The sequence below is a fragment of the Sorex fumeus genome, unplaced genomic scaffold, assembly GCF_029834395.1.
Source record: "Sorex fumeus unplaced genomic scaffold, SorFum_2.1 ptg000046l, whole genome shotgun sequence".
In the NCBI taxonomy this organism is placed as follows: Eukaryota; Metazoa; Chordata; class Mammalia; order Eulipotyphla; family Soricidae; genus Sorex; species Sorex fumeus.
The window spans coordinates 5,114,270-5,131,366 of record NW_026606103.1 but is presented as its reverse complement, the minus strand read 5'-3'; the positions used below and the strand labels follow the sequence as shown (position 1 = coordinate 5,131,366).

The 17,097-nt window shown below is 50.5% G+C and overlaps 1 protein-coding gene across 1 annotated transcript; it reads right to left on the bottom strand.

The window, feature by feature from the left end:
• Positions 1 to 8,792: 8,792 nt before the first annotated feature.
• On the bottom strand, positions 8,793 to 16,776 carry LOC130031213 (NUT family member 2G-like). Its single transcript, XM_056122480.1, has 8 exons — positions 16,753 to 16,776; positions 14,574 to 14,746; positions 13,990 to 14,118; positions 13,467 to 13,617; positions 12,785 to 13,012; positions 12,267 to 12,383; positions 11,786 to 11,833; positions 8,793 to 8,825 (listed from the first exon to the last, which is right to left on the bottom strand). The coding sequence occupies exons 1-8, from the start codon at positions 16,774 to 16,776 to the stop codon at positions 8,793 to 8,795; spliced, it is 903 nt and encodes a 300-aa protein (XP_055978455.1).
• Between the last annotated feature and the right edge of the window lie 321 nt (positions 16,777 to 17,097).

Sequence of the window (17,097 nt, the reverse complement as noted above, 5' to 3'; positions counted from 1 at the left end):
CTTCCTTGGGCACAAGCAGAGCGCCCTGACTCCATCTTGGCTCTTGACCCGCCTTATGACCAAACTGCTCTCGCACCACTCCTTTCTCTCACTCCTTCTTGGTACTCCCCTGTTCTGAAACTGCACAAAATCATTGGTCAAAGGAGACCATGCGTGCAGGATGTCCTGTGTTCTGACCATGAGGGATGAAACATTCCACCTTCCCACTCACTCACCTGGAAATTCCTCCCCATACAGCCGGTGACCAAACTCTCGCATCCACAAACTGACCCATGCCCACTGGAGCCTGCCCATCTGAGTTCTCCACTCCACTTCTGTCATCCCTGCTCTCTCACAGGGGGAACTTCTGCTCTGATTAAATGGAGACACAGTGAGGTGGGTCAAGTCAACCTAATCCACAGTGGGTCTCCAGTGGGACACAGCACAAAGCAGATGCTTGTGGTCCTCTGTATGTACCAAAGATCCAACTCCTGGTTACTGCCCCTCCCAAACCACTGGGAACACCCAACCGGACCCAGGACAGAGAGCAGCTCTGTTCATCTTCAAGGTCAGGGACTCCTTATCTAGTGTCCACGCAGCTGACCAATACAAATGTGTTGAGCAGAGACCCCAGGCCAGAGATGTACAGAACACCAGCATCTGCCACTGCATCCCAGGTTCCAGCCTCCCTCTGAGAACCAGGATTGCAATGACATTGAGAGAAGCTGTGGTGTGAGGTGACACAGAGCCAGCTGTCATTGCACCTGGGAGGCAGGATGAACACTGCCATCTCGGGGACAGACCTGTGTCGGGGAAAGGCACAGGAATGAGGATAGAAGATGAGCAAAATCAGGTGAGGAGAGAGGAAAATACAGGAGAGGACAGGTCACAGGCCAAAAAACTTGGACTAGAAGGACACAGATTGTCCCAGCACACAGTCTTGAGGACGCAGGGGTTCTAATCTTTTAACCCTCTCCCCCTACCAGCCCGGCTGCTAGGACCTGAGAAACAACTCACTTTGTAAAGCAGTGGGCGGTAGAGAACACCCAGTGGGAATGAATGAGCACAGCTGCACAGGGATGAATGCTCTGGTACTGCAGGCTGGCCTGCCATGGTCACTGGCCTTCCAAGGCCTCGTGGCCACTAGAGATCATCCATACCCCCTGGGCTTCCCACACACTGTGATGACCACCCCGATGCCAGGTGGTAAACAGGAGGTCCCTGTTTCTTCTCTGGTAGACCCTTGACCACTTCTCAGTGGGAAAGCAGAAGCAGGGGTCAACCAGTCCCAGAGTGACAGGGCAGCTTGGTGTCTGATATCCCTGTCTGCTGCCTGGGCAGCAGGAACTTGAACAGCAGAGCGCACACTGAGCAAGCCCCGTGGGAAGCCTTAGAAGGGATGTGGTGACCACAGATGGTCACAGCTGCATCCAGGAGACCACTTGCCCGCAGCAGCCCCCACCCCCACCCCCGGCCCAGACACTAGCTTTGTGTGTGGGGCTGTACTAGTGTCCTGCCTCCACCTCCCCACTGTCCCGGGAGGGGCAGTGGGCCATGTGACCTGGACAGGGTGGGCCGGGTGCCCCAACCATGTGGACGCCGTGGCCGGCTGCCCGCTTGACGACTGGGGAACACAGGGAGGAAAAAAGAGGAGACTGATGGGCCAGTCCACCCAGGCTGTTCCCCGCCCACAGCCCATATGCTCACCTGAGCCCAGGGTGTCCCAAGCACCTGCTGAGATGAGGGCTGCGGGGCTGGGACTTCCTGCCAAGGGCTTCAAGTCTCCATGCCCATGGCCAGAGTGGCTTTAGCCCTGGCTGCACCCCTCTGACCTCTGACCCCTAAAGTATGACCTCTCTAATCCCATCCTCCCCATTGGACACAGCTCTCTCGTGAGCCCTCCTTGACTTTGGACCTGCCCCTGTGCTATCCCTGTCCTGACCCCTCCCTGACCCCGCCCTAACCCCCTCTGACCCCAGCTCTCACACCCTACCTTGGCTGCACTCTTACCTTGTCAGGCCTTGGAGAGTTGGAGCAGGGTCCACAGAGCAGCTGAGTGCTTCAACTCACTCAAGAGAGGGACCTAGGAACTCCACTTGGCTTTTGGAAGTGATTTGGGCTGGAGAGGTCTACATCAGAGTTGAGTAAGGGCCGAAGGCGCAGCTGGAGCTGGGGGAGTGTATTCGTCCTTAGATGAGAACTTTGGAGCAGAACGGGAGGCCCAAGGAGCCAGCAGAGATGAGGGACTCAGGAAGGCAGGATTGTACTGGGCATGCTTAAACACAGGAAGGGCAAGCAACGTTGCTAGATAAGGGATACGCTTCTTAGCTTGTTACAGAGATATATTTCATGTCATAAAATTCACCCATTAGAAGGGACAATTCCAAAATTTTCAGTATAATTTGGAATTTTTCAGTAATGACTTTCATTGGAAATAATCTCAAAGATCCTCAGGGAGTGAATCATCAGGGAAAATAGTAGAATCCATTGTATCAAATACTAAAATCCAACATAAGAAATATTGATTCTATAACTGCATGTCAAGTGGATTTTGCTTAGTCATTTAGTGAGTAGTCATTTCTATAACATTTCATTTTCATAGCATGTATAGTCCCGTTTGGATAATATAATTCTCAATAAGACGAAGTTGTAAAGATGGAAAACTGTGGCGTGGTGATCACTTGCCATGAAAACCATCTTGCTCCAAATATGAGTTTTAAATGTTGATGAAGTTCAGTTTATTCATTTTTAAGCGATTAATTTTGTGTTTTCTATCATAGCTAAGAATTTTACTTTTGCACCTTTGTCAAAACCAATTTTGATTTCTCTTTATGTGTCTGGGATTGGTGGAAATTTCTTATGAATTGCTAAGTCTGGAAATTAGATTCTTTCTCCTGCTTTTCTTGGCTTACTGTAGTAATTTTTTCCTCCCCTTTTGAAATCTACAATAATATATATGCTGATTTGGAGAGTTTTCCAATTTGTTCTTGATTTTCTGTCGCAAAGCTTCTTCCTTGTCGTGAGTGGTCAGTGATGTTTCAGTTCTTCACTTCATGTCCTCCCTGTGTCCATCTGAGCTCTCAGATCCCTGACACCCATTATCACACTAGTGAACAAGGCACAAGAAAATGAAATTCACATTTCCCTCTGCTGTGAAATGTCTCTTCTGTCAGACGAATCTACAGATGAGATCAGAGGCAGCTGAAGACCCTGTCTTTCATCTTCTGTGCCGAAACCTACGTTAAAATGCAAAGAAGCTGGGCTGGAGCAATAGCACAGTGGCAAGGGCATTTGCATTACACCTGGCTGACCCGGGTTCTATTCCCAGCATCCCATATGGTTCCCTGAGCACCACCAGGAGTAATTCCTCAGTGTATAAACCAGGAGTAAACCCTGTGCATCGCTGGGTGTGACCCCAAAAGAAAAAAAAGAAAAAAGGAAAGAAAGGCCAGAGCTAGGTACTGGGGTAAAGGCACTTGCTTTCATGTGACTAAATCCTGCTTTGATGCAGTAAACATTGATGGTCCTCTGAGCAATGCCAGGAATGACTTCTGAACCCAGAGTAGGCCCTGAGCACCTTTGGGTATGTTCCAAAAACAAAAAGGGACAAGAAAAGAAATTAAAAAAATAAAGAGAGAATATCTCAGAAATCTACAATCAAAGGCCCTTACTTTGTCATTTATGAGTTTCTAGAAAAAGAAGCATGCATGAGATAATAATTTCTTTCTGCCATCACATCCACCAGGCTCTGTAGGAAGGAGATTCAAATAATATGGGCTCCTATGTCATTTAAATTATTGTTTATTTATGATCACGTTTTTATCATTTCCTTCTGCTAATTTTTTTATCTATCCATCTCCATAGTCTTCACATGTGAGCTCAAATTGATTATTTGAGATTTTCTTACTTGTTCTTTTCTTTTTTGAAAGGTAGGCCTGTATTTCTTTGATCTTCCCTCATTCCCAACACTTTCTTTGACTCATACCCTAGTTTCTTTTTGCTGTGTCTCTTGTTAATATTCATATATCTCATTTATTTCCTCATTTTTCAGAGTTTTTCAGAAGAATCTTGTTCTGCGTCTGTATAGTGTGATTCTTACTGTTTGCTTTGGGTTGATTTTTTTTCCTTCATCACTTTGTAGTGGGAAAAGATGCTTAATTTCATTTAAATATTTATATGATTTTTGATACTTTTGTAGAGGTCTATGATTGATTTGAACTGGACAACGTTCCACATGCACTGAGAAGAATGTGAATGCTTCCTCACAGGTTCATTCTCTTGAAGCCTGCAAGCTTGTGGTATCTCAATCGCCCCTTCTTCCAATAGCAGCAAGTGATGCTGTGACCTCACATCTGAGTTTCTTTGGGGTCCTTTTTGGAGGAGGGAAAAGGCAGGCCAGAGACAACTTCCTTAGCCACCCAAAGCCCTGGGCAGGGAGGGCAAACCTGAGCACAGAGTTCACAGTTCTCCCCATCCCATCCGCTCTCTATGGTGTCAGAGTACAGCATCTGGGTTTCCCTCTGACCTAAGACTCTGAATCCCCAGGGAAGACGGGAGGGCAGTGGGGGAAAGAACACACCTGTCACAGCCAAGTGTCCAGAGCCAAGGGGCTGTGTACAATGTCCAGTCTTGATAGTTAGCCCAAACCTACCCTTTCTCTGTGGAGTTTTCTAAGGGTGGGGGGTGAAGCTCTACCTCTCCAGTCAGGTCAGCTGACAGCTATGGCTCCACTCACGGGGCTCCATCAACTCCATGTGCCTCTTCCTCCTCCCCTTCATAAAAACAGGTATGTGGTCCTCAGACATCCTCAGATGATGAACCACTGAGTATGGTGAGAGAATCATGGACCCTTCTGGCCCTACTTTAAGGGTGATATTTGGCAGTAGCTGCTCATTCCCCATGATGATGAAATCATATTTGTTCTTTGATCCTCTCAGTGTTACAGTTATTCTTTCCTTTTTAAATGTAGAAAAAGTTTGTTAAGCATTAAGGAGTTGTTACTTACATAGTTATTCATAGCTGACTTTGAGGTATACAATGTTCCAATACAATCTCACCCCTTGTGTTGACCTCTCTCCACCAGTTTCCCAAAGCTTCCTCCCAACCCCAGCCTTTCTCCGTTACAGGTATATTTTGTTTTTACCATTATATTTAATGTAGGAGTACTGCTATTTATTCAGCCATTGATTAAGCTCATTGAATTGGCATGAACTCCACATTACTTTTTAAAATTTTTTTTTAATTGAATGTCCATGAGATGGACCAATACAAAGCTCTTCATAGTTGGGTTTTAGTCATATCATGATCCAGCACATGACTACTCTCTACCAGTGTACATTTGCCACCACCAGTGTCCCCTGTTTCCTTCCCACCATCCCCCAGCGCCCCATCCCTCATCCCTAGCCTCCCTCTATGGGAGGCACTTTTCTTCTTATTCTCTCTCTCCTTTTCCTTTTGTGCATAATGGTTTACAATACAGGTGCTAAGAGGGCATGGAGTTTGTTCAGAGAATTCAGTATTTTTATTGACTTGGTAAGGCTGGAGTAGCTTTTTAACTGTGTGGCAGCTTTGCAGTGTGGATGTAACTGCTGAGGCTTGCAAAAGTACAGGGAGGTGGAGGCAGTTAGCCCATCCAGACACTGATAAAGTCTGGCTGCTGATGCACTCTTCCCGCAGATGCAGGTTGACTCATGGCAGCACCATACCCCTGGACAAGCACATTTTTTTGTTTAGCTGATGTAGTTTGAGTCTTATGCTTAGACTGTTGTTAACTGTATTATTCAGACATAATATACAGATAAAACTCTCCCCTCTATACTACTGTGCATACCCGCTACCGCAGTTACCCTCCATCATTTTCTTCTCACTCCCTTCAGTTTCTTTCCTTCCCTTTATTTCTTACTTTTGTAATCAGGGGTCAAGGGTCATATAGGTATCCCATTTGTTACCTTGCATTCCTTACCCTGTTCTTCTGTATACCACAGAGAAGTTACATTTGTCTGTGGCATTTGTCCTCTTTCTGACTCACTCAGTTCCATTCAGGTTGTGGCAAACTGTATGACATCACCTTCCGTTATAGCTGCACTGTGTTTGCATATCATACTCTCATGAATTGTTTATCCGATGTTGGATACCTAAGTTGGGTTCCATGTCTAACTATAGTGTTGAGTATTGCAATGAATAATGGTGTGCATTTGTTCGTTTGAATGAATGTTTTTGTGTCTTGGGGGTAATATCAAAATGCAGCATTGCTGGATCATATGGCAGCTCTGTTCTTACTTTTCTGAGAAACCTCCAAACTGTTTTCCACAGGAGTTAAGCCAGACAACATTCCCAACAACAGCAGGTAAGGATTCCTTTTCCACCACATCCCAACAACACCACAGATTGTGCCCACTTTTTTTTCCCTGAGAGTTGTCATTCTCCTTTGTGTGATATGATACTTTATTATCATCTTGATTTGGATTTCACTGAGAGTAAGTGATAGCACTGTAAAACTGTCCTCCCGTTGTTCATCAATTTGCTTGAGTGGGCACCAGTAACTTGTACATTGTGAGACTTGTTAGTACTGTTTTTGGCATATCGAATATGCCACGGTAGAGTGCCAGGCTCTGCCAAGATGGCGGGATACTCTCAATCGCTTGCTGGGCTCTCTGAGAGGGACATAGGAATCAAACCCAGGTGAGCCACGTACAAGGCAAACACCCTACCTCTTGTGCTATTGCTCCAGCCCAGTGAAGACCGGCAAAACGTGATAATGAACCCTTTTTCATGTGTTATTTCATGGCCATCAGTCTACTTTGAAGATGCGTCTATTTCTTTCCTCTCACAATTTTTAAATAAGGTTTGTGAATTGGGGGAGGGGGGTGAGTCCTCTTGAGTACTTTATAGATCTTGGATATTCATATTTACCTGATGTGTTGCACATGAATATTATTACCAATTCAGTCTGGTGTCCTTTCGTTGTAGACCATGTGGTTAGCTAGGCAGAAGCTTTTTAATTTTATGAAGTCCCATTTGTGTATTTTTGTTTGAGCTGTCCCTGTCAATGGGTCTGATCATTGGAAACGCCTTTGAGGCCCATAGCACTGCTTCCTACTCCAGGGTGGAGGGGTCAAACCAAGCCCGATTTACCGCCCATAGAGCTCTGGAGCCAGCATGCAGCAGCCTGGCAGGCAGCCACCGGGTGACATGTAACCAGTCCCTGTGTGTCCTGGGCAGCATTGAGTCACAGGTCCCTCAGCAGAGCCCAGCCTGGCAACTCGCAGGGAGGCCAAGAATGCATGTCCCGCCAGAGGGCACGCATTACCTCCTCTTGGGACCACAGCAAATCCTCTCTGTAGAAGGCTGGATTAATACTGGCCTCCATCTGGCTGGCCATAACTAGAGTCATCCACATACCAAGTTTCTACTAGAACCTGGGTTTGATCCAGCCCCATCAAGTAATGGTTCGTAAGGAGCTCTCCTCTGGCACAGAGTTGAGGACCATCTACTCATGTAAGTCCCTAGCCCCTGCACAGCTTGATCCTGCCTACACAGGTTTGCAGAAACTCTTCTCACCTAGCTCTGGTGTGGGTTTTGTTTTCCCTTCCATGATCCAGTGCCTGAGCCCTTACCTAGACCACAACTGGATGTGCAGTTTGGACCCTCACCAGAGCTGTTCCAACTGTGGGGTGTGGAATATGGGCCTTTGGCCACTGCAGAGGCTGCTCCCATTTCCGGAGCCTATCCCAGGTGGCCCCTTTTGGAGACAGCACATACAGAGAGCACAGGACCTGGGCAAAGAGGGCACCAAAGCCTGCCAAAGCACGAACAATGCAAGGAACACCTGCAAGTGTTTTCCAGGCTCGGTCACAGGTGTACCTGTATGTGCTCTGGGATGGCTTTAGTCTGACACAACCCAATCGCAAGAACTTGACACAAACAGCGAGACTCTTCTGGGGCCCCAGGATCCTCAAGGCCTGATAATGAGACCTTTGTTTTCCACCTATCCCATGAAAATGCACCCCTCAGTCTTTATCCTGGTCACATAAAACATGGCCCCCTCTCCAGGGATTTTGAGATGTGCGTTTTCTTGGGAGCTGACTGTGTTAATACCTCCCAAGCCCCACATAGACCCTTTTCAACCCTCACACCCCTCCCACTTCAGAGGAATGAAGAGCTGGTCTCAGCAAGCTGCCATCCCTGCTCTAACAGGTAAAAGCCAGGTCCCCAGGGCTTTCCAGATGCTTGATCCAACTTTTCAGGTACTTCATCAGCATCAGCACCTCAGAGTCTCCTCCATCCAACCCAGCTCCACAGCCCAGCTGCCCCTCTAGGGTCTGCTCCATGACGGATTAAGAGCCCAGGGACCCCTCAGCTCCCTGACTGTGACTGCAGGGCTTCCTCAGTGCTCCCCAGTGGAGAACAGTGCTTTCTCCAGACAGGTCAGTGTTGTTTAAACTCCCAGTGCTTGCTGAAGTGGGGCCAGGTGGCAAGGAGCTCGCCAACAGGAACAACATGGAGGTTATGGGCTAGTCTATGGGAATGAGCACAGGCCCCGCTGCTGTATCTGGGTCCCCTTCAGGGCAGCTGATCTGCTCTGAAGTCTGGATGCTGGACTTTGTGTGCCCATAAAGGAGCATGCAGGAACAGTAGAAAGGTCTGACCACCTTGTTTCAGCTGTGCCATAGAGTCTGGACATACTTCATTTCTTCCACAGTGATCACAGTTTTAGAGAGAGTAGAACAAAACTGGTGTGGTGCCCAGTAACTGTTCTTGCTTCTAGGGACCAAATGCAAGATGAGGCATGTTGAGCCACTTCACACCAGAAGCTACTGGTGCTGTGGAGGAGCCTCAAGGTTACCCTAAAACATTTCCAACAAGAAATGAATTTCGGATCCAGGAAGCTTGCTGAAGTGATGAAGAGATCAGCTTGCTGATGTTGCAGCAGGCCGATTTCACCAGGGTGCCTCAGACAGGGGCAGGTGTTGTCCCTCCACCTGCCCCTGACGAATCCAGAGCCCAATGGAAAACCCAGGTATGTGAGACCAGTGACTGCTAACTCTAGTCCTCAAGGGATCAGGGACAGCTGCTCCTTCCCATCTCCTCGCCTCTATGTCACGCTCATGAACTGCCTTCCTCCTTGTGTCATTTAAGCTCAGTAATGGCCATGATCCAGAGATTTAAAAATAAATCTCAGAATCGAGATTTCTTCGGACACTAATTATTTAAAATTGTAGAATTCCAGGGCGTGCTGCCACTTTTGTGGCCATGTGACTTCTCATGCTATTCATAATAAGCTATACAAAATAAAGTATCTGTCTCTTAGGCAGGCTTGAGTGGTGGTGGTGGTAAACTTAGAAATAATTGTGTTGGGATGGTGTAATGGTGGTGGGATTGAAATATTGAATGCAATCCATTATTGTGAATAACTTTATGAAAATAAAATTTAAAAAATTATTTTGCGTACCAAAAAAAAACCCATTCGTGACAGGAACTACCTGTGATTTTGAACTGTCTCCAAATAGGCAGAAAGTAACAGAGCACCAAAGGCAATATAGATCCTGAACTATCAGGGATAAAGAAAACTGCAGGTTCAGGACACCATGCTCAGTTCCAGAAGTCGAGACAGGACAGACAAGGAAAGATTAAGGACCTTGCTGTTTGTCTTAGTGTAAAGAAAACACCAAGAGAGGACACATGTTCTCTGGATAACAAAAATCGTTGCATCCCTAATACAGTTATCAGAACCTTCGTGCTTGGGGTGCATTACACAGTGCATAAAATCCCTACCCCACAATCCCAAATTTGGGGTTCTCTGCCAGCAGTGAGAGGGTTTTTCCCAGGCTTGCGTTCTCAATAAAATTCTTTGAGAAGCTCACTTTAAATCTGCGCATCTGCTGTTAGCTAGTACAAGGGAGTAGAAAGAAGCTCATTGTTCATCAACCATTGAAGGAATTGCCAGATGTAGCCCTTCTGCACATGGAATATGATTTTGTAGTTAACGTTTGAACTGTGGACATGAGCTGATGTAGGTGGACCAGGAAAAGCTGTTCTCAGTGAAAGAGGCCACATAAAGCTAGATAGCCAGAGTGTGGCAATCTAGAGAAAGAAAGGAATATGGGGTTCAAGACTCAAGGATTAATGGGAAGAGAAAGTGTGATTGCTGAGTGGAGGAGGTTATGGACACCTTCTGAGGATACGAGCTCTATTTTATAATATGGTGAAATTGTTTTAAAAGGTATTTTGGAACTGAAGAAGTAGTACAGCTGATGGGGCAGTTGCTTTGAACATGGCCAACCTGGATTTGATTCCTGGCACTCCATATGGTCCCCTGAGTCCAGAAAGGAGTACGTCCTGGGAAGAGCCAGAGTAAGCTCCAGGAACCATTTTGTGTGACACTAAAACAAATGGAATGCTGAGAATTGGGAAAATTGTATACACATTAAGGTGCTTGTGTTGCATGTGCACAGCCCTCGTTCTACTGATGTCTAGCACCACGTTGTCCCCTGAGCTATACCAGGAGTGAGTCCTAGAACAAGGAGCTCTGTAGAGCAGTCACTGTTGGGTGTGAGCCACGAACTCAGGGAAGAAATGGAAACAGTCTGTCTCCCACATCTGTGAAAGCTCCTTTGTGTTGCTCTCTCCCATGCTGTGATTTTTCCCAGCGTGATGCCCTCAATCTTTGATGTGCTTTTTGATGCATTCCAAGGAAAAGACAGCAAACGTGAGCCTCGCCTATGTCCACAGAATTGGGTGGGTCTGCTGAAACTGAGCACATCTCCCTAAGGGTGGGGAGGACTCATCCCTGCTCCAGGGAGTACAATGTCTCACAGGACCCAAACCATGTAACGCCCTTACCTGTTTTCATCTCAGGATTGTCCAAGGAGCATGAGCGACAGGAGATACCAAGAGTTTTCAATGTAATGAAATTTATTAACTATTTACACAATGACACAAAGGGGCTGCTCCAGCAAAACCCCACCACTGGGCCCGCCAAACAATACAGAGAAGTCCTAGCTGGATGAAGATCAGGTGGAAGACAAGGTTGTTAGGGGCAGCCAGGCTCAGGAGCGAGGCCCCTGGTCTCCTACTGGATGCTGTACCCATCCTGTATTGTACTCCTCTGGGCTAGAGCAGGCTGGAACCTTCTCTTTGGGGGCAGGGAAGGGCCCACCAGCTCCACAGTCAAGGCTGAGCCCCCAGACACCCTGGGGTGCTCCCCAGGGAAGGGGGTCTTCTCAGTAGTGCCCAGTCCTGCGCTCCCACACAGAGGCCGCTTCCTGGAAGGGGCAGTAGCAGGGGCAGCAGGATTGCAGGCCCTTCTGTGAGTGGGTTGGGGCCGAGAAGCCCCCCAGGCCCTCGGGCAGCAGGGGCCAGTGTCTGAGCCAGGTCTCATGGGGAAGCCCCAGGGCAGAAGGCTGTGTTGAGAGGCCTGGAGGAAGGCCAGGCAGGGCAGCTCCTCCTCCTCCTCCTCACTGGAGCCCTCTGCTGCCCCATGTGGCCCCTGGCCAGGAGGGGCCTCTCCCAGCATGAGGGAGACCCTGTTGTCCAGAGTAGGGGCAGCGAGGCCCGGACAGGGGGCCTGTTCTGCCTGAAGGGATGGGGATTCCAGGCTCCCCAAAGAGAGGACAGAGGCTCGAGGTGCCATCCCAGTGGCCTCAACCTGCACAGGCCTTGAGGCATGTCCAAAGTCAGTCTCAGGGGGGCAGGATTCAGCGCTGGCCCCTGGCTTATGGCCCCAGGTAGGGGTTGGGTTGCAGTGACCTCCTGCACTCTCAGATGGATTTGAGTCCTTTGGAGTCAGCTGGTGTTGGGGACAAGCCTTCTGGACCTCCTTGTCCAGCACAGTCCGTAGACGCTTTTCCACAATCTGAAGGGAGGAGGGAGAGTGTGGGTATGTGGGGGTGCAGGGTGGGACAGAGAGTGACCGCGACTCCTCCCAGAGTAGAAAACCAAGATCTCTGTCCCACTAAGGGCCCTCACCCCCGCCAACCCTTCCCTCACCCCATATTCACGTCCTCATCTTCCCTGAGGTCTCAAAGGGAGGCCTCTGGCCATGGCCTGGGCAGGGAGGGCACCAAGTGACTAGGCCCCAGTGCTGGGCGCCCCTCCCTGACTCATGGCGCACCTGCGGCTCTGAGTGCCCTGGTACCTGTCCCCTGTGTCCCCTGCAGGGACTCTTTCCCAGCAATCACATGCAAAATGCCTCCTGTTTGCCGTGGGCCGCTACCCATTGCCTTCCAGGAAACCCTCACATTATTCCCCTGGGTCCTGCGTGGACCCCAGAGACCTATGTGCCTCACCTGTGTGGGGGTGAGTTCTTCCTCCTCCTCGAGCTCCTCAGCCAGGTCCAGGAGATCCAGCTGGGATTCTGGGGAGAGCAGGTGCGCAAGGAAGCTGGGGTGAATGACTGCCTCGACCTGGGAGGGGGAAGCGGGTGTGAGGGCTCTCCTATGGACTAAGAAGGAATTAAGATGCAAACTCACCCGTTCTCAGCACAGTACAGGGTCTTGGACGGTTGCACAAAGTCTCTGTCATGTACACACATGACACAAAGACACACACTCTTCCACCTCTAGGCACATGTACATGTATCCACACGTTTCTGCGCAGAGCCCACACAGTACACACAGAGGGAGACACACAGAGATGTTCACACATTGACCAAACCCAGAAATTCTCAAAATAGGGCCAATGTTTGTACACAGGGAGACACATGTGCACACATACACACAAACACAAGTAGAAATATGTCACTACCAAGCCCTGGACAGAAGCAACCCTGTGCCCTCCCCACCCTACAGCAGCACCCAAAACCCACCTTGGTGACAAAGGCCTCCTGGGAACACAGCTCGTACACATAGCTCAGGAGCCCCGGCTCAGGGCAGGTCCCGGCCTCCTCCTGCTGCTCCTTCCTGCCCGCTGCCCTTCGGCCAAGGGGCGCCCCGCAGACTGTATCGGGGGCCTTTAGCTGCTCGTCCATGATATCCATGTTCTGCACGGTCTCAGGGGAGATCTCCTTGGGGGCCTTGGTTTTGGGGGCCCGCTGTGGTTTGTGCGTCTTGGGGCAGGCTGCCCGAGCCCGGGGTCTGGATTTCTTAGGGACACAGGCTGAGGAGGAAGAAGGGGAGAGGGACGTGAGTGGACCCCGCGTCCATTGCCCTTAGACACACAGCACTGAGCACAGAAATGGGGACGGATACCTGTGGGATGGGTCAGGTCAGGTGTGTGTCTACATCTGTGTGTACTAGAATCCCATAAATGAGTGAGGGATGAGGGGGCCTTCAAAGGGAGGAGGGGTCAACCGTGTCCCCAGGGTCTCCAACCCCACTTCAAAGGTGAGTCTGACGCCCTCAGGCAGTGTGCTGTGTTCAGGGAGAGGGAGAAACCCAGGAACAGGGGGCCGCTGAGCATAGGCCTGGGTGTCCCCAGGAGAGTGAAGGCTCCCTGGCAGGGCAGGAACCCTAGCACCTTCCTGGGCCTATGAAAATTAGCTGGGAAACAGGCTCGGTAACTGGCTGCTGGCGTAGCGGTGGGCCTGGAGCCCCCTGAGGCTCAGGCCTGGGTGGAGCAGTGGTTGGCAGGCCCTGTACTCCATTCATCCACTGCAGCTTCTGCGCTTCCATCTCTTCCTCAGCCTCAAACTCCATGAACCTGGTATGGGGAGCACAGACCCCATTGAGATGGGCTGGCCTGGACCATACTGGATGAGGCAGGGACAGGGAACACACACCGCCAAGCCCTCAGGAGGGTGGAGAATGGGTGGGCATAGACCCTAGCTCCCCCAGTGATTCCCCATATCATCATTTTGAGGGTCACAGAAAATAAGGGACTGTGACCCTCAGACTGTGGTCAGGAGCGCCAGAGTGGGGTGGGGAGAAGTGTCCTGGCCCCAGGAGGGACAAGCTTCCACAGGGGAAGGGCCTCCCGGGGATGCCAAGGACGCCTTGGCCATCTGGGAGCAGCCCGTGAAGCCCAGTCCCGCAGCCAGCCCCAACCCCCACTCTCTGCCCAGGACTGACTTACTTGGCAGCCATGTCATAGTAGATCATGCGGTCAAAATTGCTCGTGCCCTCCCATTCCCGCAGGGCCCGGCGCAGGCCTTCCTCCAGGCTCATGGTGGGCTTCAGGCGGGCCAGGGTGCGCAGCACCGGGCTGCAAGGACAGGCTCGGTCAGGGTCTGTATCTGCCAGGAGGCCCTGCTGTCCTACACCCATGCCTAGAGCCCCGATGGCGGCCTGATCTCCCCGCGCAGAGTTGACTCTACCTCCCACACCCCTGCTCAGTGGCCATGCTGGTGTGATCCCTCAGCTCTGGGGATACGTCATGAGATGCCAAGGCCGAGCAGTCATGGCCTGTCTGAATCATGTTGCATCTGTGATGTGTCTGGTCTTAGGAACAGAAAGTCTGTCCTACCGACCACAGGTTGGGACCAACCCTGATGAGCAGACTGAGTTGAAGCTTTAGGGCATGACTGGTCACTATGGGATTTTAGCCGAAACCCCGGGGTGACATTCCTGAGGTCACGCTGTCATGGACCCTACCCTGGGGGTCACCCCTGTCCCTTCCTGTGAAGCTCCCATTAGGTCTAGGACACCCGAGGGACTTACATGAGGAAGCAGGAAACAGCCTCAGTGTCCGGAGTCTGAGGAAGGTACCTCCGGGTCAGGGCCTTGAATTTCTGCCAGCGTCGAAAGTTCTCGTAGACGCTACTGGGGCTGCTGGAGGTTTCAGGTGATGCCTGGTTCCGGGTGTTGGCGGGACCACTCTCCCCACAAACCCACTGGGGCAGTGATCCACCACTGGATGGGAGGATGATGGGAACCACCTGGGCCACTGGCAGTGGAGCCTGAGGAGGATGGTCTCCTGTCCCAGCCTGGGTGACAGTAGTAGCTGGGGTCGCCATAACGGTCTCTGGCACAGATGACACCAAGTAGACGGGTGCAGGATGCCCATTCACGGCAGATGGAACTTCTGGGCCCCCCCAGTTGAGTGAAGCCTGTGTCAGGATGACAGGCTGGTTCTGGGCTGATTCCACAAGCCCCACCTCAGGGCTGACCTGGATGATGACCTTGCAAGGTTCAGGAACGCGGGGACCATGGCTTGCAGCTCCTGTCATCACAGGCACCATGGGGAAAGGTGACAGTACCAGAGGGTTGCCAGGAGCAATGGCCGAGGTCACCAGATGGGGCATCTGGATGGGCTCCCAGGGTGTTGGCTGGGGGAGCCCTGGATTGAGAAAGGGCAAGACCCGGAAAGCAGAGCCAGAGACCCCAAGGTTCATGGTCATCTCTGGGAGCAGCACAGGAGACACTGTGGAGAGGAGGGAGGGGAGTGAGAGGGAGACGGTGTGGGGGGCCTCACTGGCCCAACCATCTCTAGATCAGGCCCTTTGAAAGGAATGAGGTGGTGTGCCCTGTCTCAGCCCTGAGTCCCGGGCACAGGCCATCCCTCCCCTCCAGCTGGGTTGTACTTCGTGGAGATCCTAAGGCTAGGGTTCTTGTGTTCTGGGAGAGTTCCATCAGGGATGGCAGCAGGTGTGGAAATGGCCAGAGATTTCACCAGTCAGACACTTGGGGATGTTTCCAGAGTTCTGGAGCTGCTGATCATGTTAGATTGAAAATTGGTAACATCTTCTAAATAATCTAAGACTTTATCCCAGAGACAGATACAGGATAATTAACATCAGGCACAAACCAGGTGCCAGGAAAGAAAATTGTCTGCCACTATCATTACTCAGGTGGAATTCACACAGAGACTCGCACTAGAGACGACCCAGAGCCTGTGTGCATCATGCTCAGGACAGAGGCCCTGATGTCTCCAACTGCTCTGACGATGCTCTTTCTGCCTCAGTACACTCCACCTCTCCTCAAGGAACAGACATTCACAGACTTTTCTCAGGAAAACCCCACATATCACACACACACACACACACACACAGAAACACACACTCATTCTCACAAACTCACACATAGACTCACACATCCATTTATTCCTTGTCTGTGAGGGAAGTATCCAATTCTCAATCAATCTTCACCTCAGAGCCGAAATGCTTGCTGGGGCTGCACCATGAGATGCCAGACCATGGAAGAACAAACTTCACCAAAAGGAGAACAATCCAGAACAACTCAGGAAGCTGAGTCGTAACTACGCTGAAGTCACATGTCTCCCAACCTGCTGACCCAAGGAAGCTGCTGGGCTCAGCCAGCAGAGAGTTTAAGTCTGCAGAAGTGTCAGGCTCTGACTGTGGCAGTTAGTCACTTGCAGCCCAGCTCTGTGGAGGACTCATCATGGCAAAATTACACACAGACAGCCTCACTCAACAAGGTTCAGGCTGAACCATCTGTGCTGAGCTGTCCACCTCAGGTTGAGCTCAGCGCAAGTCTAATTACTTCTAAACTTATTCTAGAGCACAGGAGGAGAAATGGACTCAGCATGCCTGGGTCTTTCCTGTGCCACCACAAAACAGTCCCTCCAGACACATGACAAATGGCCCTGTTCCTCCATCCACCAGCAGGACACTCACATATAAAGCAGCCATATGCCAGCTGCCTCCCTCTGTCCATACCAATGACCTTTCCCCAGGTAATTTGACACAACTCCAAGGATGCCCTCCCAGACCCCTCAGGTTCTCCTGGGCTCCCTTTGCTGTACAGGTGAGCTATCTATGGAGCCCAGGTCTTTCTCCTCGTTCACCCACTCAAAACATGGTGTTCCCAGTCAGGGTAACTATGAACCCAAATGATTTCAGTGTGACAGAGACTTTATCACATACACAGACACCCTCACAGGCTTACCTCCTCCTGACGCCATCGCCATAGACGAGGCCAGAGGCTACTGCAGTTTATCAGCCTTCACAACAGCAAAACTCAGGACTAGGATCAGAGAGTGAACTGCTCACACAGACGCTCAGGATCCGAGTGGGTGAGGGTGAAGTTTGAATTCAAACCTCAGAATCTTGGGCTCAAGACATTCTGCAGTGGGGGAGGTGAGGGCCAGGAGGGCCTGGCTGGGGAAACATTCCATGAAGGGCTCTGATTGGACGGCCAGAACCAGAACTTTCCTTCAAACTGCTCAATGGCAGAGCAGCTCACATGGCCTCTTCCAGCCGCTTAGACAAAGTTTCCCAGCACA

Excerpts from the sequence above, each read along its gene's own strand:
- LOC130031213 (XM_056122480.1), bottom strand. The coding sequence starts at position 16,776 with ATGGCGTCAGGAGGAGGTAAGCCT. Across the intron at positions 13,013-13,466 it reads AGCAGCCAGTTACCGAGCCT|CAGCGGGCCCCCAAAACCAA; the intron begins GTTTCCCAGCTA and ends ACGCACAAACCA. Across the intron at positions 12,384-12,784 it reads AGGAGGCCTTTGTCACCAAG|GTCGAGGCAGTCATTCACCC; the intron begins GTGGGTTTTGGG and ends TCCCCCTCCCAG.